At 38.9% G+C, this 22,500-nt stretch overlaps 4 protein-coding genes across 5 annotated transcripts in view; 2 read left to right on the top strand and 2 right to left on the bottom strand.

The window, feature by feature from the left end:
* The window catches only part of LOC137971998 (uncharacterized), a 12,869-nt gene extending 4,326 nt beyond the window's left edge, over nucleotides 1-8,543 (top strand). The window contains exons 2-9 of one of the 2 annotated variants that reach the window (XM_068818788.1): nucleotides 390-727; nucleotides 1,114-1,208; nucleotides 2,551-2,707; nucleotides 3,827-3,890; nucleotides 4,546-4,599; nucleotides 5,992-6,206; nucleotides 6,786-6,960; nucleotides 8,160-8,543. In XM_068818788.1, coding sequence (XP_068674889.1) covers nucleotides 390-727; nucleotides 1,114-1,208; nucleotides 2,551-2,707; nucleotides 3,827-3,890; nucleotides 4,546-4,599; nucleotides 5,992-6,206; nucleotides 6,786-6,960; nucleotides 8,160-8,326 — 1,265 coding nt within the window. In that variant the 3' untranslated portion in view covers nucleotides 8,327-8,543. Of the gene's footprint in view, nucleotides 1-389; nucleotides 728-1,113; nucleotides 1,209-2,550; nucleotides 2,708-3,826; nucleotides 3,891-4,545; nucleotides 4,600-5,991; nucleotides 6,207-6,785; nucleotides 6,961-8,156 lie in introns of both variants that reach the window. The other variant, XM_068818787.1, reaches the window with a different exon arrangement.
* A 1,532-nt stretch (nucleotides 8,544-10,075) lies between these two features.
* Nucleotides 10,076-12,837, top strand: LOC137971999 (uncharacterized). The gene is made up of 2 exons (XM_068818789.1): nucleotides 10,076-11,061; nucleotides 12,123-12,837. The coding sequence occupies exons 1-2, from the start codon at nucleotides 10,194-10,196 to the stop codon at nucleotides 12,437-12,439; spliced, it is 1,185 nt and encodes a 394-aa protein (XP_068674890.1). The 5' UTR covers nucleotides 10,076-10,193; the 3' UTR covers nucleotides 12,440-12,837.
* A 1,681-nt stretch (nucleotides 12,838-14,518) lies between these two features.
* LOC137972000 (glutaredoxin-like protein C5orf63 homolog) lies at nucleotides 14,519-18,098 on the bottom strand. Its single transcript, XM_068818790.1, has 3 exons — nucleotides 17,929-18,098; nucleotides 15,933-15,989; nucleotides 14,519-15,450 (listed from the first exon to the last, which is right to left on the bottom strand). The coding sequence occupies exons 1-3, from the start codon at nucleotides 18,070-18,072 to the stop codon at nucleotides 15,286-15,288; spliced, it is 366 nt and encodes a 121-aa protein (XP_068674891.1). The 5' UTR covers nucleotides 18,073-18,098; the 3' UTR covers nucleotides 14,519-15,285.
* A 1,492-nt stretch (nucleotides 18,099-19,590) lies between these two features.
* The window catches only part of LOC137969412 (ADP-dependent glucokinase-like), a 4,387-nt gene continuing 1,477 nt past the window's right edge, over nucleotides 19,591-22,500 (bottom strand). The window contains exon 2 of the mRNA XM_068815631.1: nucleotides 19,591-22,110. Within this exon, the coding sequence (XP_068671732.1) occupies nucleotides 21,018-22,110 (1,093 nt within the window). The 3' untranslated portion in view covers nucleotides 19,591-21,017. The remainder of the gene's footprint in view (nucleotides 22,111-22,500) is intronic.

The following is a 22,500-nucleotide window of genomic DNA, read 5'->3' as shown; positions in this document are numbered from 1 at the left end:
GTGGCAACCAACAAATATGATGTACGATCACCGAACGTTGTAAACTTGTTCAGGTCGAAATGGTATGACGGGATCCAGTAGCTTGTTTTAGGTTTTTTTTTTTTTCAAACTTACGAATTAGTTTACAGAAGTTAAAATTTTGCCCAGATTCAAAAGCTGGCTACTCGAGCGAATGCTGTCTCACGAGTGAGGTAATGCTTGGAGTTTCTTCTGACGATTTTTAAACGTCAGCTTTTTATTTTTCATCATGAGTTTTAGTTTTCAATAACCGGTTGATCTTAGCAAAACAGTTTCTTTATCCTAAGTTGTTAATATCGGACGTTGGACTCTTTCCGCAATCCCTCTCCCCCACCCCCACGCTCGGTAAATCAATATTTTTTCCTCCACAGATGTATTGATACTGATGTTAGGCAAGTGCTGTGGCAATGAAATCCCAGCCTGTTGGAACATTTCTCATTATCCACCAGAAAAACACGCAGAGCGGCTTCTAAGCACGGCTCGTGACTCCCACGTGATCTACCCTATCATAGTAGACAAACAGGAGGCGGCAGATATGGAGAGAAACCTGATCAGTTTAATGCCTTCGACCAGCATTGCCTTTGTGGTTCCCAGGGGCCAGCGAGAGAGCTACCCCAAGAAACTACTGATGTCTGTTTTCGAAGCTTGGCCCGTGTTGATACTGGCAATTCTTCTTTCTTTGCTGGCAGGTGCCTTTCTGTGGTTCTTGGTAAGTGGACTATTTTACGTTGAAGACTAAATTGCCGGATCAGTAAACAAGTCTTTCAAAGGACTAAACTCGACCAGATATTGTGGTGAAACCATTGTTATAACAAGAAACGAGGCAAGTGTGTTTCCTTCAATTAACATTTATCAGATATTTATATATTTCAGATTTGCATCTGATGTAACACTTGCACTGAAGTTCAAGAAACATGTCTGCAGCATTGAAAATCGTTATTTTATATTTAAAAGTCTTTCACATTAGTTTTAATCAGTTGATAACATTAGAATGAATAAAAAAACATAGAATGAATCAGCCCCAAATGAAGGGTAAGACCTTTTGGATCCGCAGAGTAAAATTCGAGTAAGTAGCGAGCTGCTTTTCCGTTTCAGGATACATGGTATAACGAACAGGAATTTCCCCGCACTTTTTTCAGAGGTTCTTGGGAAGGATTCTGGTGGGCATTTGTATCCATGACAACAGTGGGGTAACGTGACAGTCTTTATTTGAGTTAGTTTTTTTGTCTTTGCTCTTTGCTTTTTCCTAGCCGAAATCCAATCCATGGTACAGGAGCAGAAGACCTTTAAGGTTTAAAAGCTTCGGTTTTTTATAGCCTTATCCGCCGATCGGTTGACTCGATGCAAGATGGTTGAGCATCGGATTACAGTGCAGGAGATCATGGGTTTAAACTGAGGGTCTTGAAATAACTGTTTAAAAAGCGCTGACTTCGTAATGACATCTGAAAATAGTTAGACCCTAGTGTTCTTCGATAAGGACGATAAACCCGAGGACTCCTGTAACAGTCCTTGAATGTTCATAACCCTGTGGTACGTGTAAGAACCCACACAATATTCGTAATTGGTTGGATGGACTGTGTGAGATCCTTGATGGACTGATAACGGTGCTGATGTCTTCTCTCTTCCATAAAAATGAGAAATGTAAAGCCCTTCTGAAAATGCGCTGTATGAGTATCGTTACTATTACCATTCCGTGTGGTCTGGTGGATAATTGAGCCCACATTTAAAAGTGAAATCGTCAAAACACTGAGCAGAACAAAAGGAAGGGACGAGGATAAGACAAAAAAGCCGTACGCTCACTAAACTTTTGCTCCATAGAATTCTTTGTCAAATTTCATATTGCGGTGAGTTTTAGATTTGATTAGATTAGAATCTTAATTGAAACTTTCTGACAATACATAGCACACTGGTGCTAGTTTGAGCGAGCAAAGATCGACTACTAAAACTGTCTTGAAATCTCAACAGAATTTATTTATAACAACAAACAAACTTGATGTACAACGTCAACCATTTGGCAAGAGCACATGGCGAGCCTATATCCTTAATGCGCATGTCGCTAGCGTTACTAAGCAACCATGAAATATCGACAAAAACTAAAACTGGATACAAAATACCTCAAGTACATTAACACTAAAATGGGATAAAATTGAAATAAAATTAAGTAGTATTAAAAAAGGAATAACTTTATTATTGCATACCAGCAAAGTCAATTTTGTAAATCAGGTTTTTAAAAGAACTCAAGTCTTGAGATAATCTAATATTATCTTAAAGAGAATTCCATAAGTTAGGCCCTTAAATCTAATTGATTTTAGATCCATATGATATTGTGTTACATCTATGAAGAGATAAAATACCAACCTCGTTCCCAGCCGTTCATACATTAAGGGAGAACGAGGTTCTCCCTTAATGTATAATGGAGCTACATTCTTTAGTGCTAGAAAAGTTTGTATATTTAATTCTTTTTTACTTGTTAACTCACACGTTTGTACAACTAAATCAGACTGTTCTTTTCTTTCCTATGTAAATCTGCAGCTATGGTGATCGAGCTCCTAGGTCCGTTTTGGGACGGATGTTCGCTGTAATCTGGATTCTAAATGGGATCTGCATATGCTCAATATTCACTGCTACATTAACCACTTCACTTACCACCATTAGCCTCGACACCAAGAAAAGTTTACCAGGCTCCAAGGTTAGAAAATAGACAACGACATTTAGAACGTGAGCTCATGGCACCACACACTCCCCATGGCAATTACTAAAAGGGGAGGGGGGAGGGGTGCGAATTAAAAAAGGTTGAATAGAGAAAGAGAGAGAGCGCGTACCCTTCCTCGCCAGTTGGCGCAAGTCCACACGTATTCGGATATTTTTGAATCCGCAACTTTTTCTTTCCGAATTCAAAAATATTTCCATCCACACGTACCGTATTCAAATCGAATTTGCCCGTCCACACGTATCCAAAACGTATCCGAATTCACTCTAGTACTCGGACTCCTCAAGGAAATAGAGGTAACAGAGCATGCGCCATGAAGCCCTCGGCAGCCATCTTGAGAATTAATTTCAAGGTCACAAACTGGGCTCGATCTTGTTACGTCATCCGGATTTGGCGTCCACACGGTTCCGGATTCACCTATCGGATTAAAAAACATCCACTCTGGAGAGCGTAAAAGTTGCGGATTCAAAAATATCCGGATACTTGTGGACGGGGCCTAGGAGGCATTGATTCGGTTAAAAGAGTAACATCAATCACTTCCAGGCCAACCGCAATCTTTAGATTCGTTGCAAATCTTCGATTCATTTTTTTTTTTTTGTATTCTGGAAAACATTAAAAGGTACAATGATCAAATTTCCTTGCTGGGAAAATTGTGGGGTTTTTTTCCGTTGGCTTTCTTACCAGTTATGGTTCTAGTACTCACTGTAATGTGCAGAATGGGATTTTGCTTTAAGTCTACTTTCCAGTCCCTGAAGATTTGTGTCGAACTTGTATTTTTATACTGAAGAGTACAAACAGCTACTATTTTAGCAGTCTTTAACAGCGTATACACCCATGCAAATCATGATTATTTATGACGAGATTATAGACCTCCTACTTTTCTTGGGAAATAATCATGAAAAAATTGCCTTAATTTGACTGCCCCGGTTCACTATTGTGGTCTTGTATCTCACACAATAGAAAAATGTAATTCAATATATATTTATTGAAAGTGACGTTTTAAGTGGTATATCATGGTATAGCATTAGAGGTCAATAACCGGGGTATCCTGAATAACCCGGATACACCTGTAATGCCTCATATGCTTTTCCGTCTTAGGTTGGTGTTCTTGAGCGTTCGATAGAAATGACATTAGCTATGCGACAACAAGCCGATTTAAGAGGTAATCGAGAGTGAAAATCGGTGAGAGTTTTATGCCTCTGTTTTATTTAACTCGTTACTTGGGTGTTTTTAAAGGCGATTTTGAAATTCATTTTTTCCAATACAAACGCTTTCTTCGATCTTCGAACATTTTGAAACAAATGTGACAAAAAGTTTTGGAATTAAACTCCTAAAGAAGACCAATCTGCGCGTGGTTCAGGTTTTTGACCCCTAAAAGAGACCGTATATAGACATATGTTATATTTTTTGAAATATTTCTTCGCGTGCAACCCTAAACGAGACCTTCACGGCTACATATGATGGCGTTTTGCCTAGAACACCTTAAGTGAGACCAAAATCCGAAATTTACACCCCTAAGCGTGGCAACGAGCATCCCCGTCCTCTTCATAGGGCGGGAGCTCGCGTTTCATTAAATCGTACGTTTCCTAGAGTGTTCATAATGTACTTTTCTTCCGTCTCATAGTCATATAGTTTGGCGAAATTAACTTTGAGATAACTGTGACGGTGGATCATTTTCATACCAAAAATCCAGTGTTTTTAGAATGGAAAGTTGCTATTGTAAGATACCTTCTACCCTGTTCATTGCTAATTGCTAAGTCTGCGAAAACGGGAGTTGACTTTTTGTTACTTTCGTCGTCTCTTTTGTTATTTTTCAGTTTATGATTCTGCTGAGGAAATGAAACTTGCCTTGGACCGAGGAGATATCGAAGGTGCAGACCCTTCTAAGGCAAAGGCAGCTTAATCAAGGAAAGATAACTGCAACGGCAGCGAAAACGCCACAAAACTGCGTATTCAAGGGGCTAAAACAATAGCTTTGCGCTTTTTCATTTTACAATTTAACACATTTCTGTGTCGTCCTCTAAGAAGCAATAACGTGAAAGTAGGACATTTGGAATAGGAGTATGTGGAATAGAAATTAGAAATCCTTCGTTTTTACGGAGATTCACATTAAGATTGTCAAACACCTGCTAAAATGCTATTTTAAATATATCTTTATTATCCTTGTTGCTTCAAAACGCCAAACATGCCGTTTTAAATCATCACTCCATGTATTCTTATTCCGGAATAGGGTCAAACGAACGCACCCTTAAGATGTTGTAAAGTAAGTCAACACGACCGCCCATTTAAGCTACGATTTCCCAAAGATCGCCGGCGAAAAAAATCGACGGATGCCACATTTTTGCAGACCAAAGTGTTTCCCTCTTTCGTTCGTGCAGAATAATCAGAAGCCAGAATATGGCTTTTCTTGGCGTCTGATTAGATAGTAGGGAATTTAAGAAACGGCGACGGCTACGACTAAGACTTAGGATAGTGTGAACTTAGAGCGGTTTTCAAATGAGTGTCGTAAAACCAAAACCAAAGTAATTACTTTGGCCAATCAAAAGGGGCGGAGACAACCCAGTAAACCAATCAAAACTCGAAGTAATTACACGTAGCCGACACAAAGTGCGGGAAAATGTGCACGCGCGAGCCACGATTGGTTTTGGTTTCAGTTCTGATTAGGTGAAAAAGTGGCACGAGAACTTTGAACCAATCACCGAGTGAAGTAATGCAAAACCAAAGTAATTCGCTAATTACTTTCGACACTCAATTGAAAATCGCTCTATAGAGCGGTTTTCAATTGAGTGTGCACATTTTCCCGCGCTTTGTGTCGAATATGTTTTGATTGGTTTACTGGATTGTCTCCGTCCTTTTTGATTGGCGAAAGTACTTTGGTTTTGGTTTTACGACACTCATTTGAAAACCGCTCTATTTTGAGGTGACGTTTTCGTAAATCTTAAATTCCCTAGTGTGGATGGCACAAGGAAGAAAACGAATAAATTTAAATGAGTAGTCACACTTTGATTGTTGAGTGTGAGGCAACACCGTTACAACGGATGGTAACGATTTGTGTGCTGACATTTCGAGCATTAATTAGACCTTTGTCAGAGCGATTTCTATGATAGTTTGCCCAAAGTGAACGAGATGACATAATAGTGCAAAGGTCTATTTGGAAGTGACTATTCGTCGCTGTTCAAGTTTACAATCATTCGAAATACTGCACTATTGTTTTTCGATGCGATTTAGTCATAGTTTTACTGTCGATTTGGTCCGTGTTTCAGGGGTATTACTGGATAATTACCAGATAAACTATTACACCAAAACACTGTTTCCAGGCAGTGACTTCAAAACGGATGAGGTACATAGCGAAGAAGAGCTCTCTTACGGGGCCATGGTAAACGATACTTCTTTGGCAAAGTGCTTCAAGACTTTGATAGCGGAAGACAAATATATGCTGTACGACTTCATTCGAAAGGAACTCAAGAACACACTCAAGGTAGTGGAACCTTTGCATGGCAACCTTTAAATATGTATGTGACTGAGCTCTTCTCGCTTGAGAATCGATATTTACCTCTTACAACCTAACTTTGTAGAGCTTGATTCTTAGTAAGAACCTTGATTACAGATTATTACACGCCTCAATCGGGTTCCGTAAGACCCAAGAGCATGCAACGACTCCTCGGGCCAAATCACGAGAGATGCGGACGATCAAATGAGCCAATCGTGACGCGAAGCAAAAGGCACGGAGCCGCCGTCAAGAGAGGGAAATTTCCTGCAAGGAACTTCCGCAAGTTTCACTTTTGCCTCTTACGGTTTGCGGTTAATATATAGCGATTTTTTAAAGCCACTCATCAAGAGTAGAAACTCAAACAGAGCCAATGGCTTAAACTGCTTTCGACACCGTACTTAACCCATTGGCCTCTAGGAGTGAGACTTTTAGATTTTACTCTGTCTAACGCCAGGCGATGGGAGGCGGTTTTAGGAGTCAATGGGTTAAACCGCTTTAATGATTTTTTTTTTTTAAGTAACGTAATAATCGAGACCATGACACGGTTTCTTGTGTGCTTCTTTTTAGGAGGGCGGTGGAGATGAAGCCGTGCAGAATTCCCAGAGTATATTTGATCCTACGGGCGATCTGTTTTTTCCTTCGTTGTACTTTTGTATCGGTCTTGTTGCTTTCATCGTTGTTGTGGGTATAGCAGCGGAATTTCTTTACTTCAGGCCTGGCTTATGCAAACGCAGAGAGAAAGGTGAGACTTGGTGGCTAATAAAACTATGCTCCACTCTAAAATCGACACCATCGCTGACAAACAAAGACCCGAGGCCATTTTGGCTGACTGGTGTCTTTATTTTTCCAGAAGCCTTTAACTGATCTAATTTTCAAAACAGACCGACATGCTGGCACCACACAGGGTACCGTGCACACTCCCTGCACATCGCGAGCAGATCGTGGGTTCTAATTAACTATGAACAGGTTTTGTGAAAAAAGGGAATATGATTTATGCCTCTTACCTGGAAAAATCGCAGAGCTTTTAGTATTTGGAGATGACATTTAAACGAAGCACTTCAGTTCTAGTCTAGGCACTCATTCAGTTTTAAGTACCATGGGGTTTTGAATTGAATCGATTGGTCCATGGTTTTAATCACGTTCCTGGTTTTCTCATCTATCAGACCGAACAATCTCTCTCGTAATTGTAACTTTTGTTGCAAAACTAATCACACGACCAGATTTACGACACAGATTTCATCATATGTGAAATGCCAAACCCCAGTGATGATAAAAGAGTAAAGATCAATACAACAACGGTGAAAGAAGAACAAATTTTTACCTCTGACGACTTCTGATACAATCCGCCAAAATGATGGCACGATCAGTCTTCCTATCCAGAATACCATCTTCTTGTCACAAGGTTAAGAAGAGGAAATTGGGAAGTAAAAACCTTTTCAGTCAATTCCTACCCAAGTCAAAGTTTTTTCTGTCCTTCTACGCTCCCTGTGATATCCATTATTAGGGCTAACGTTCAGACGGAAAACATGGGAATAACTAAAACATTTACAATTACGCACGCTCTAATAGATATTTCTATTGAAATACAAGTGCTACACGGCCAACGTTTGAAAAAAATCAACCCCTTCATGTCTCAAATGTTTGGTTTATCTTACTGAACTTAAAAAACGTTCTTATTGAAAGGTTGTGATGAAAAGGGAACACAACAGCCGAAAGTTAAGTAAATGAACCGAAAAAAGGTAGCCAATCGGCTTTTTACACTGAAAGCGTAGTGAAGTTGAAGAAAGCTTCTGGTGAGAGCACCAAATGAATATCAGCGCCCGATGGGCAACGCAGGCTTTTTCCTCTCGGGTAAGCTAGGGTAAAGGTGATGTTTTGTCTGGTACTGTATTTTAACTTCAATACTCAAAAGTAATTAACCATTTCTTCTCTCCTTAGAAGGCAATTCTACAGAAAACATCCCTATGACTGAGAAAGGAGAGGACAAGACCCTTGAACAGCTGGAACAGGAAATGCTCAAGGAATTACAAGCTTTGTTTACCAAGTACCGTGGAAACCTGGAAAATTTTAAGAACAACGCGAATAATGGGTTACATCCCACAGTTTGATATTTGCACATCTTCTTTCTAACGCCAAATAAATGCAAAAGCAATCCACGCTAAAAGCCCAGAAGTGGCAACAAAGTCTGCAAAACATTCCATACCATGTACCTTACTCTTCGCTGAGTGCCGCCATTTTGGTTCTGATACGTCCTACGATTTTTCCAAACATTTTACCCTCGATAAAGGAAAGATATCCAATATGATTAAAATGCTGTATACAGTTGCCCAAAAATTCTCGTGACGGTCAATCAGCCTCGTTCCCAGGGCTTTTCACCGCCGAGAGAAGGCGGTGAAAAGTCCTGGGAACGCGGTTGGAAGGTTAATACGATTCCACAAGCAGATGTGCGGATAACTTGTGTCACAATTAGGTAACTCAAGTTACGCACTTGAGGTTTAGAAGCGCTGTTTATTGCCGAATATAGAATTTAGTATCTGACCATGGAAAGATGGTTTTTCCCCAGGGCCCAGTTGTTCGAAAGCCGATTAACTTAATCCAGGATTAGCGTAAACTTTGGTTTCATTTTTTGAACTTTTTGGTCAAAGTTTCTTTCGCTTATTTTTTCGAAATTGACTTCCTCTAATGTAAAGTTTTGCCAAATATCAGCGTTGAACAGCATTTGGGAGTAGAGAAATAAACTCCTTGGTAAATTTTTAATCTGGGATGAGCATTAATCGCATTAATCGGTTTTTGAACAACCGGGCCCAGTTTGCCAAACAACTCGTCCATGGAACGTCGCGCGATTACAAGTCTCGAATGCTGTTTATTTGTTATTCCTCTACAGTATCAATTTCTTGGCTCCGTACTTTGAACGGTTGATAGTTGCAATTTTTTTCTGCTGTTACTTTTTATTGTCATGAAATAATGTCTTACCTACTTTCCATCTTTTCGGCATGATTACTGCCTATTGGAAGACCGGCTAGCCTGCATAGGAAGCGATATGGCGGGAGGCTGTGGGGACCCTGCTGTCATACATAAGGGTGGTAAAGGGAAGGGGTTCTTCATTACCTTTTTCACGTTTTACGGAAAGTAAAATGGCCGTTTCACATTTCAGAAACAATGAAAAGGCCATTTCACGTTCCACGAAAAAAAAAAAGAACTTTCTTACACAAACAAATTTTCGTACGTTTTTTAACAGCTACAGCCGTCTGCCATATAGAAACTCATCAGAAGTCTTACATTGGGAAGAGTCTCGCGACCTTCTGCGACGATTTCCGAGCTAGTTTTCGCCGTGTTGATTGACCAAAGCTGTTCTAAGGCTAGCGAGGCCATGTGTCGAAGGCTCACGTTTCAGTGAATCATGCAATCCAGATTAGTTGTTGTACCGTGCTCTGCCAAGTTATATTTACAGTCCGTTGTTATAATTTCTCGGGCTCCTGCTCCCGCCAAAAAAAGCAAACAAAAACATGAAGCAAAATCACGAAACAGTTCACGGTGAATTAAACACCCGATTCTCGTTTCTCGGATAAGTATTCTCACAATTATGCCGTAAGCCTAAGCCGGATCGAACGATGCAAGCTTACTAAAGGTTAAAATTTACCTCTTTACAATTTGAGCTTTAAGCAGAATCGTTCCAACATTTCAGCCAAAACCGTAGCTCATCATTTTTTAAGAAAATAACACAAACAGCGGTGATAAACATTGTATTCCAACGCATTTTTATAAAACTTGACGTTTCGTATGCTAGTCGCCACACATTTTCAAAAGTGACCGTCACAATTTTTAAAAACTATATATATATATCGTAAACAATAGGGGTCTGGGACCTAGACTGAGAAATGACCTTCTCGCACTTAAAGAAGAACCAGGAATGTAATTTTCCGCACGTCGACCGTTCATTTTCTCCTTCCCTCCTCAAAATCCTAAAACGCCTTGATGTCATGTTTGGCCGCTAACTGGGTCAGGCGACTCTTTAGGCTAGGGTACGTAATCCCGGTGTTAATCCCGGTATCCCGGTATCCTGTACGGGGGAAATTCCATGGCCAGCGGTTTTCATTTACATTCATGTACGATCACGAGATGTGTATTCTAAAAAAGATGGCGGATAAGTCCAAATTTTCTGTGGAAGAAGTTGACTTGGAAGTCGAAGGAGAGCTTGCCCAGGTTAATGGTCATATCAAAGAAGTTTTTGAGATTTTAAAGCGGGAAACTTTGAGAGTTCGGACGGAAAAAGAAGCTTTTGAGACTGTGGCAAAGAAACTCGAGCATGTTCACTTCTCTAAAACACTAAATCTCAACATAGGGGGCCAGTTCTTCACCACAAGCTTGGAAACTATGAAGAGAGATCCAGGTTCAATGTTACACGCCATGTTCTCCGGGAGATTTGATACAAAGCCTTCTGAGGATGGATCTTACTTTATTGATCGCGATGGAACTCACTTCCGGTACATCCTCAATTACTTGCGTTCGGGGAAGCTTGTTGTACCCGAAGACAAGATCGTTCGAAAAGAGTTGTTAAACGAAGCCGAGTTCTACCAGATTCAAGGAATCGTTGACGTGCTTAAATGTCAGCCTTTTCAAGAGTCAACCATTTTGTCCACAGAACATCGCCAAACCCTGATTGGTTGGCTGAAAAGTACCCTAGCAAGTGCCAGCCATGACTATGTCCTTATCTATCGTGCCTCTCGCGATGGCTGGGCCGCTGCTAATTTTCACAAGTGCTGTGACCGCAAAGGACCGACTGTGATCGTTGGCAAAAATGGAAATAATATATTTGGAGGCTACACAGAAGTACAGTGGGAATGTAAGTAGGATCATGATCTCATGTCCATTTGACATATAGACCCCATTGACCCCTGGGAGAGAGACTTAACATAACGCCAGACTATTTTGCTCGTCAGTGGAAAATTTTGCTTGTCAGCGGGTTTCGGTTCAGGAGTCAACGGCTTAATATACTTTTTATTAGGGAAGATATCATTGACGTCACCTGTTGTCATTATGTGCCAACCAGAGCCTCATTGCCTGTCGAAACAAAGTGTCTTTTGTTCTTGTTGTTGGCACATTTGAATAACAAAAGCAATGTTTATAAACAGATATCTTCCCTATATACAATAATAATATTATTACTATGAGCCTGTAAAGGTGCATAGTAGCTAATCTAAACGACTTTCTATTTCTTGTCATCACAAATAATTTGATGTCCACTGCACATTTGGTTAACTCCCCTTGGCATGGCTGTTTTTGCTAACAAGGCTTTAAACACTGGAAACTACCAGAGATACCATGGTATTTTTCAGATATTACATCAAGTTAGCAAAGTTAAAATCGGTGTCTGCCAAACACAAACTGCAGACCACAGACACCCAACACCTATACCTGTAAAAAAGAGATTTGCAGTGACATCATTGATAATTCCAACCTTTTTTGACTTTGCCACCCTCTTAAATATTCAAAATTGGTTTTATTAAAAAATCCACATATACACAAAAGAAAACCTTAAAGAAACTTGCTCTTAAACTCAGGTGGGTAATGCACTGTTTAAGTAAAAACTTCTAATTTGGTCATTTCGATGTGTGGCTATGGAGAAATATGTTTGCAGCTGCTCTGCCACTATCAAATGCAAGGTAACCTCACACAGTCCACCAATATTAGGTATTCCCTATCCCACCGACCTTCCAAACGTCCATCTTGTTATTGAGGTCAAATCAGTCTGTGGTCTGCAGTCTGCATTTTAGCAGACACTACAGTCTGTAAGTTAGAATAAGGCAGAGCAAAGTTCTCCAAGGGACTCGGAGAGCCTGCTCGCAGGCTAAGGGTTAACCAATTTTTACTTTTTGCATCATGTTACATTAATTTTATTTTCAGCTCTGTCAATCGGAATATACAAAAAAGATCCAAATTCGTTCCTGTTCAGCCTTGTCAACCCAAGCGGCCTAAATTTCACCAAGATGTCTCTTATACCAGAAAAAATGAACCATGCCATTTACTGCAGTAGTAGCCATGGGCCCATCTTTGGAGCAGGACATGATTTGCGCATTACAAATAATCCACATTCTAACAGCTGTTACTCAAAACTTAGCAACAGCTACCAGGTACCACCAGGACAGAAAGCCACAACCTTTCTGACTGGGTCAGAGAATTTTGTTTTGAGTGAGATGGAGGTGTTTGGATTTGAAAAGTAAGATTGGTGGGTATCCTGTTATAATTTATTTTTGCAGCAAGCAATAAGATGCAATAAGGGTAGAAAAAGGACAAACAGATACAGTAATAAGTGCAAGAAGACCAGACATTGTGAAGAAAGAGAAGGCTTGCTTTCTGACAGACATTGCTGTACAGTGGGATGGTAACAGCAAGAGTAAAGAAATTGAGGAAATAGACTAGAGCCAAGATCTCACTTTAGACTGGGAAAGCTTTGAGGATGAAAGTAGAAATTATATCTATCATCATCATCAGATATTTAGGTGTGGTATAAAAATAATAATAACAACAAGAACAAGAACAAAAACAATAATCATTTTACAGCAGCCTCAAGCTTACCTAGCAAAGTGCAACTGCTCTAATAAATGAATGAATGAATTAATTAGGCCATCTTTGCTTCTAATGGGGAGAAGAGGGCGTCAACCATGGACCTCCGCCTGACTCTATTTTTGGCAGTTCTCTTTGCCTCTAACCAAGTGATATTCTTCTTGGTGAGCTCATCTTGCACACTCCGCCTCCAGGATTGCCTTGGGCGACCTCTTCTTCTGAACCCTAAGGATTCCACTCGAGGGCGGAACGGGTGATGTTGGTCTCAGGCTTCCGTAGCGTATGCCCAATCCATTTCCACTTTCTTCTCTTGATGCTTTCTTCCATACAACTCTGATGTGTCCTTCCCCATAGTTCTTCGTTTAAAATGACCTCTGGCCAACGGATATTCAGGATCTTTCTTACACACTTGTTAATAAATGTCTGCAGTTTCTTGATCAGTAGTTTCGTCAATCTCCAGGTTTCCCAGCCATACAGAAGGGCAGACTTCACGTTCATATTGAAAAACTGCAATCTGAGCAACTGCTCTAATAATTGCACCTGATTAGATGCATGCCCAATTTTGACATTCAACACGAAGTGTTTTAGCCTTTGCTACCTATTTCCAACAATGTGGTAAGGATAACCCATTGACTCCCAGGGGTTCCCCATTGACGAGTAAAGTCTGACCAGTTCAGGCCAGTTTGGGTGTCAAAGCTTTATCCCTTTCACTGCCGAGGGCTCCCCCATTGACTAGTAAAATCGTCTGGCGGTAGACAGAGTAAAATCTATAAGTGCCAATTTGCATTTTTGGCAGTGAAAGGGTTAAAGGTTAGCGCTATGTATTTGTAGCTAACAAAATGAATACAGCTGTTTATCCTTACTTGAGGAGCAGCATTCAGGTGAACACTTTGTGACATTAATAATAATTGTCTGTATTCCGAGACGCGAGGCATGTTGAAAGTAGCAGAGAAGATCGAGGGGACACTTTGTGATTCTTATTGAAATCCGCCTGCATCTAATTAGAGGCATTTCTGAACATGTCTGATCACTGGATTACCATCAGACAACCTTGTTTCCAGGGTTATCTTCTACTCCTAGGAGAGAACCCTGGGAATGAGGTTGTACCAGAGAAAAACTGGCAAAGTGGAGAACAGACATCAAACACATCTCACATCATGACACTGATTTCAGCTTCAGATTTAAAAAAAATACTTTATAGACCGTTTTCATAAATGGCGGTCACATTTATAATTCTTTTGTCCACATGCAAATTAGCCTACCAAGCCTCATTTTAGCGCAAAAAATCTTTTCAATTCACTGTATGGTATTGAGGCTTGGTAGGCTAATTTGCACTTCAACAAAAGAATTATAAATTGACTGCCATTTATGAATAAGGTCTATATAAATGGTTTTTGGAATGATAACCTAAAGTAAACAGGTGTGTTTAGTGCATTTTTATCCTCCTACATGTACATTCATTACTATCAAATAGATCATCAAAGAAATCATTGAATATTGAAGGTTCAACCCATATTCTCATTCTTAGCATTTTACAGTTACACCAGATATTCTTGGTGCAATGTTTCTGTGCAATCCAATTTGATGAGAGTAATAGAGGTTAATTCATTTAGTGCATATCCAAATGGGACAAGAACAAAGGCAAAAACAATAATATCAGTGAAGCTTCATCAAATCTAAGGATCATATGTGTGGGTCCCTAACCATAACCCATTTTTTTAATCAACGACTGGAAATTCTTGAAACATTGATTGATTGATTTTATTCATCTCCATTAATAACACTAAATTTACAGACTTATGGGAGTCCAGAAACAAGGAAAAAGGGCAAAATATAGTAAACTTAATTACCAGTAGATGCCCTGATATGATAGTACAATAATTAAATCAATCTTGAGTAGTTTAACATTAAGACACCACAAAAAGGGAATAGGATAAAAAAGTGAACAGAAGCAAGTGAGGGTTATCAGAAAAACTAGTATTGAGCAAAATAATAGCGAAAAAGGGATTGTCTGAAAATTCTCGAAACAGACAAAGACCTAGGACCTAGGCACTGAGGGAGCTAATAATTATATATATTTTTTTTATCTTCAAACAAACACAACCCATGACCCACGACCCACCACCCACCACCCAACCACGCGATTTAGCCTCACCCGTTTCTTAAGTAGCAGGACACAAGTCCTTGGCATCACGCAAATCTGGACATTATAACACAAACTATTCAACTTAAGAGCCAATTTGCTTTATGTATACACAAGTTAATTATCGGACTTTGCATTCCACATTTTCCCAAAATACATTTTCGATTTTTGACAACAGTCTTAACTTTTAATGTACAGTCATCATGTCTAATATAATCTAAAATTGATTAGACAGCCTCACATTTCACTTGTATAATGTCCAATAACCAACAGTAATTTATGGCTCAGCTCAAGGCCAAGTCAAAAAATTCTGTTGGAGTGCATTTAACACTATTATCATGTTCTCTTGAAGTGAGGCTCTTATTTGCTCTCACACCTTTTCAGTTCTTTTTCCAACAATTCTTCATTAACTCTGTGCTTCATAAGAAATGATCCATTTAAATGAAACACTGGAATTTCATATTGGTACTTCTCAAACCAAATGTGATTTCCATTTTCTGTAATGTCTACCTCCTCAAAATGAAACTGAAAAAAAGACAAAAACAATTGAATGTATAAATATTTAAATTTTAATACTTGACAACACAATAATTGAAACAGATTTGTTTTCATTAGCCCTGACTTGTATGTTACTAGCAAAAGTCAACATTCAACTTACCATGATCTGACATACAAATTTTAAATTCAACATTCACCAAGTTCGAAATTTAAGTCAGTATATGTTTAAATGCATGTTCCTTTTGATTCTTGAAATAACAAGGAAGGATGTGTAAACAAATGACCTTTTTACCTACAAAGACTAGAACATGTAACAATTTGCAGAGGTCATTAAAAAGGCAGCAGTTTATGCTCATTAATTATTTTTACACCAGGTTTTTGTCTGTCTTGACTTTGAACTCTCAACCTCCCACACGGACCTGTGCTTTTACCAACTTAGCTTCTTCTTCTTCTTTTTTTTTTTTAACTTGTTGAGAAAAACAAACACAAGACAGGTATACATTACCAACCCTGTTTTTGTAACTTTGTAATATAGCCTTGGCTTCATCACATAATGGGCAGACATCCTAAGGGGGAAAGAGCATACACAACTGTACATTGAATTCTGATGAGAAATGTCCCTTACCAGTTACCTCAACCTTTTCATTTGTTATTAATCCAGCCACGATGCCCAGAGACATGTAGACAAATCGATTTGGCTCTGACTCTTCTTTTTTTTTCTCTTATTTTTTCCGGGGAGGGAGGGCAGGGCGGCTGATTTTTCCTGCGCATACATAAGATTTCTGCCTGGTAGAGAGACTTGCAGCCCAAGTAGGACTCGAACTGATTATCTCCACATTAAGAAACAATAGTGATGACCACTAGAGCACGGAAGACTACATGACAGACTAAAGGAAAAATGTATATCAATGCATGACTGGCAACGAGTTTTTCTGATTTCATTAACCGCAATGCAATATCCAGTTATTGTATGACTCGGTAACACATCTTACCAGGCTAATTGCAGAGTTTTATAATTCTCCTGGTAAAAATTTGTTAAGAAAAAGTATTAAATATTCTGAAATATCGTAGAAACTTGTAAAGCATCTGAACTTACTATTTCTTTATTGGAATCAATGCCACTAACAACAGTTTTAAATGTGAACAACTATTCTACGATCACACATCCCCCTATCATTAGGACACGAAATGTGGACTTTGGATTTCCGAAAACAGAATTAAACTGGATATTGACTAGATATTGTAAAAAAAAAACCACTGAAACACTATGAACTTGGAAGGAAATTGGATAAAAATCCTTTGAACAAAGTGTAGGCTACCCAAAGCCTCTTGTTTTATTTATTTTCGTAATCTTTGCATTTTCTTACCTTGGAGTATTATTATTGTTCTTTTAAATGTTTCAACAATGACCAAGCTAGTGAGAGCAATGGCTCTATTTAACTATAGCACAAATCCTCAATCCATTTAAAATCCACACAGTCACACAACCCTATGGCCAAGACCGTTGATAATCTTCTCCCCTTCCCAGAGTAAAATGCTGTCACAGTAACCACTGGCCATATTACCCCTAAACAAAAATCACAAGTTGGAGCCCCTTCTTATTAGAAATGGAATATGGCATTCCATGGACCAATACGCTTCTTCAGGTCGGTTATAGAAAAAGTGATCCCCAGTTTGGTAGATGTTTCTTGACTTGTGCAGGATATTGGGAGTGACATTCTCATTGCAAAAAGTAAAAGCACGGTTGCTGAAGTTCATTTATTTTCGTGGAAATGAGCTAGAGTTCATTAATTGCCATCTGAAGTAAAAGACAATGTGGGACTCTTAACCTGTTGACACCTCAAGTACACTAGGACAAGACCCCCAGTTGACGAGTAAAATCGTCTGGTGTTAGACAGAGTAAAATCTGTTTAGTCTCACTCCCAGGAGTCAAATTATGGGTTAATAACATAAATTTCCATTTCATTTTGACACAAGTTACCACAAAAAATTTTTAAAATAGACTTCTTTGCAATTGTGTACTTAGTTACCTGGCCTTTAAATGAAAGTGAGGCTGGTGTTGACTTTGCCATGATACAGACTTCCCTCCTTTTCTTACGTTAATGATGTTGTTGTCATGCTACTTACTCATAGTAAGAATTTACATAAGAAAAGCAGCTAGGTTTCTAAACAAGGTCAAGTCCAGCCTAACTTTCATTAAATGGCCAGGTAACTGATCGAGCACACAACTGGTAAAATGGACTATTGTGATTTAAATTAATATATTTTTAGCTGGATTTCAAACTGTAAACGCTACCCTTGTGACCGTGAGGAATCCCAAGCAAAGGGAAACACTGGGAACAGAAAACTTCATTTAGTGAAGTTTGTTTTCATTCCACTTTATATTCGATTTTCTTGATACACCACCCCATATATAAGCTTAGCTTTAAAATGTATGTACATAATCGATAGTCATAAAACATTTTTGAGTTGAAAGCAACTTGAGTGAAAAGGTAGGTAGCTTACCTTGGTGTATAACGTCAACACTGGAAGGGAAGAATTGCTCGACAAACGATGATTCTTAGTGAAACAAACATTCGGTTGCCTGAGATTTACTGCAAAACTAACTGCACATTTTGATGCCTTCAAGCTCCTGCGTACGGATTGCATAATTTAATTAGAACTACTTCGTCACAGCAGCGAAAAACGCTGGAAACGAGTTTACACAGGCACCCCAGCTGACGATGGCGTTCGTGCTGGACAAATTACCGGACAAGGCTTTAGAGACGGACCACAGCAACGATTAAGGTGAACCTGGAATTGCGTCAAAGAAAATTCTGCAAAATAAGGTAGCATGAAAAATTCGTGCAAGGCTTGTGTAATTAAACTCCTGCACAGCTTGAAATTTGTACTTAACTTAACGATTCACCATGAAAAGGAAATACACAAATACAAGCAAGATACCTACTTAAACTCAAACTTCAGAAACGCCAAAACTACGAAAATAAACTACTTGCAAGATCTGTACGGCAACTCCGGATACAACAACTGCCTTACAAAAAGAAATACAATACTTTTATACGAAAGACGAATATCTAATGAAGCGACGAAGTGAACAAAGGGAAATTAAATCTCATTAGGCAACAGAACTTATTAAAGTACACTGAATAGACGAGATAACGAAGCAAATACCGACTAATCACTACATGCTGAACGCGATAAACTACACGGCACAACTGCTAAGTGACGACAAATGACAGCAAATTACATAGAACCAAAAAATAGCGAATATAGCAAAACTTGCTGTGAAATTATTGATTTCTCGTGTCGACCCGGCTTGCACCCCAGAAAAAATCCATCCTTTAAAAAATTCCCGCATGGATTAATTTTTACCCCCCTCCACTATTTTTTAATGGTTTGCCCTTACCTCTGTCTGTCTGATTTGGGCTGGTTTTGAGATGCGCTCTTGATCTCTATTTTCCGTTATATAAAAGACAATCTTTTCTAATGATTTCAGAAGTAATGCCACTTCCCAGTTGAAAGGAACTGCAGCTTTCACATTTTTTGGTTACCCAGAATCTCCGTGTTAAACCATTAACCCAGCACCCTCTGCCCTGTATCAAGAATCTCCCTGGTTATGCCAGAGTAAACAAAAGGCCAGACCAATCTCCCAGTCTTCTGGCAAGGGTCACCCCATCTCTACCAAAGTGATTAGTGCTTGTAGAACTCAAAGTGACTTTGAACCTTTCTTCCACGGAGTATATTCCCAGAATCCCAGTTTTTTGAAGTTGGATCATTTCATTTCTGCTTTATGTGATTGGATGGTTGTTCAGTCAAGTCCTAAAAAAATCACCTGGCTTGGTGTGAATTTCCCACTTTCTGCCACTTCCAGTGCATGTCATGTTTGGTTCATAGATTGGGATGAATAACTTGATGATGGGAGAATAGTGGGAAATTAAAGGAAAACTGTCTCTGTTGATGACTTAATTAAGCAGTGCCACACTACCTGTAGCATTTCCTGTGACAACAATGATAGCCTGTGTGGCATTTGTAACCAGAGGGGGCAGGGAGATGTTAGAGGGAAAAAACTTGAGAAACCTGGTGAGGACTGGTAAGAAAAAGTTAGCACTCTTCCTCTTTCGGATGTGCTAAAAATAAACCCAACAGCATAATGACAAGCCAAGACAGTGATAACAAGTTTTGTTTTTCCTATCAAAACTTTACTAATATTATTGCTAATAGTTGGCCAGCAATTATTAATCTAATTTATTCATGGATGACAGTCTCAAGTCCTACGTAAGTCTATTTCCTTTCTACCAATCATCAAATTATGAACCAATTATCTCAACTAGTAGGGGTGTAGAGTCATACAGTATTTACCTAGGAGCATATTTTAAGAGACACCTTATTCATGCATATTGAAATGCTAAATCCCAAGTATGGACCCAACATATTGTCAATAAAGTTATTGCTATTATTCAGTTACATGTATGACAATTTAGACATGTTTGAGTGATTAAAAAATTACAACAGTGAGGAAATAAAAAACACCAAATGTAGAGGCGCCTGTAACATGTACCGTATATGTTGTACAATATAGTAGTATAGTATAATAGTATATGCTGGTACAATTTTATTATTGTACTGGTGCAAAAACAGTGAAAATAGTTTAATGTTTGTTGAACACAAAGAACACACTTCATTGATAACAGCTGTTTGCCATTCATATACTTAGTTCATGAGGTTACTGAAATAATGTTTGCTGAGCATTCAGAGCAGGACAGTGAAAAAATGAACCAAAATAGACCAAATCAGCTAATTCAATGTTGTACCCAATTCAAATCTCCTGGGGTTAAGATTTTCTGTGTATTGCATTTGCAATGACCTGTAATAGCCTAAAATGATCTACAATGACCTACAGTGATCTACAATGACCTACCATGAGCTACAATGAGCTACAATGATCTAAAATGACCTACAATGATCTACATGTACAATGACCTACAATAAAGTACATTATAACCTAAAATTAGCCAATGACCAATAATGAGCTTTAAAAGAAGGTAATATGTAGCTCTAATTGCACTGCAGCATGTTTGCAATACAAAGGTTAAAAACATTCCACTCTGCGCTTTGAACCAATCAAAACCTTGTTGCTGTGCAAGTTGAAAATTTTCATTGTGCACTCTGAACCAAACAAAAAATTGTGGGAAGAATAATGTATTTATAATCTTCTCTTCATTTTTTCCTGCTCTAATTAAGATTTTATCATTGCCAAGCAAAGCCTGATATTTGCACATTTTCAATTAACCTTTAAAACAAAGGAAAACCATCCAAGGGTCTTTTCACAGTTTATTTCTGCCTTCAAGACCACATGCATAATTGCTGCCGTCATTTGGGCGGTCATTGTGACAATGCACAATGGATGTTTTCTGCTCACCAAACTCTTCACCCTGATCCTCTTTTGTCTTCCTCTTTCATTGTAAGTCATTTAAGTAGGCCATTTTAGCTCATTGTAAGTCATTGTACCTCGTGTGGAGTTTCGAATAGTGAAAATTAAAGTAAAATTAAATCATAGAAGATTTTATCATTGAAGAAAGCACAGACACCTTGAGCTAAATTTGCAAAACCAATCCACCTGCTGTGATGTGGTCCCCACCACCACCTGTTTGTAAAACTTGAGTACAAACCAACACTGGAGCCACACAAATTTCATAATCGTTTTCATCCCAGCAGGACACTGGAGAACTTGGATTAAATTTGACCCTGGGGCTGCCTGGAACTACACTTTTGGAAAATGAATCATCCATGAATAACTTTGATTTCTTGGGGTCAATTGTCTCTGATCCACACACAAACCTGGTTGCTGTAAGTGAAGCTTTTGCAGCAGCTGCCTTTGTATTTTTCCAGTTTGAGCCTTTGGTAGTTAAGATTGCCTGGAATGCAAGGGTATGCAAATGTATTCTTGTCAGCTGTCTCTTCTTTTTCCCTGTTTTGTAATTATCTTTGCAAGCCTTGTACACATCCCTCATGAGATCCAATACCTTTGCTACCCTAGGTTTCTGACTTGAAACCACAGTTATGTTACCATAAAGCAACTTGCTCCATAAATTGGGGAGTTCTTGTTCATTCATCCCCATAGATTCAGCATAAGGTATGATATATCGCATGAGTTCACCAAAGAATGTTTCTTGATGAAATGGTGCCATCTCAAAATGTACAGGAATTTTTTGTGCATCAAGAAAAGATGAAAGCCTATTTAGAATATTGGCACTATCGCCGGGGTTGAATCCTGGGAAGTTGTCCAGCATGTGAAGCCCTGAAACTACCAAAATGTCCGGGGAAAATTCTTGAACCTTTTCCTGAAACTTGTCAAGTGATCTGAGATAGGGATTGTGTTCATCACTGTGAAGTACTAATCTGTTGGCTCTTCGTGACTTGTACTTGCCCCATGGAAAATATGCAGGATATTCTAACAGCAAATGAATGTCATCACTATCCACAATCCTTCCAACAGAGGACATGTTCTGAGGAAGCATGTTCAGTGATTCTGTAGTAGAATCAGCTGCTACAAGAACATGACAGCCTTCTTTTGCAAGTCTCTTACCAATTTGCAGTCCACTACCTCCTAAAACCTTTCGAGTTCCTTTTACTTCCAAGCTTTTGGCAGCAAGGTTGTGGAAAAGTTCTTTGTCTTCAACATAACGCCTGTCAAAACAATATCCGTGCACATACATGATAGTAACAATAATAATATTTCATGTTTGCATGTATTGGAAGACCATTTGAAACAGTTTTATTGACATTTGATTTATTTTCTCATTCTGAAGATTTATGAGTTTCATGTGTGAGCAAATTCATATCTTTTTCAGGACTTGTGCCAAAAGCAAGCCTTTATCTTAGTATTACTCAAACTTGGGAACCTTAGTGTCTTTTGTGATCAACACAATATAGGGGGAGAGGAATCCTATATGTGTCACTGTGGAGAGTGTGGAAAGGTATGATTTTCAGATATTCTAATCTTGAATAGGGTTTTGCTATCAGAGGATGATGGCTGGTTTGATCAGATCACCTTCTTAGACAACATCACCAGCCATG

The sequence above is a fragment of the Montipora foliosa genome, chromosome 9 (assembly GCF_036669935.1).
Source record: "Montipora foliosa isolate CH-2021 chromosome 9, ASM3666993v2, whole genome shotgun sequence".
Lineage (NCBI taxonomy): Eukaryota > Metazoa > Cnidaria > Anthozoa > Scleractinia > Acroporidae > Montipora > Montipora foliosa.
Note: the sequence above shows the minus strand (reverse complement) of the source record. Positions and strands in the feature narration are given on the sequence as shown.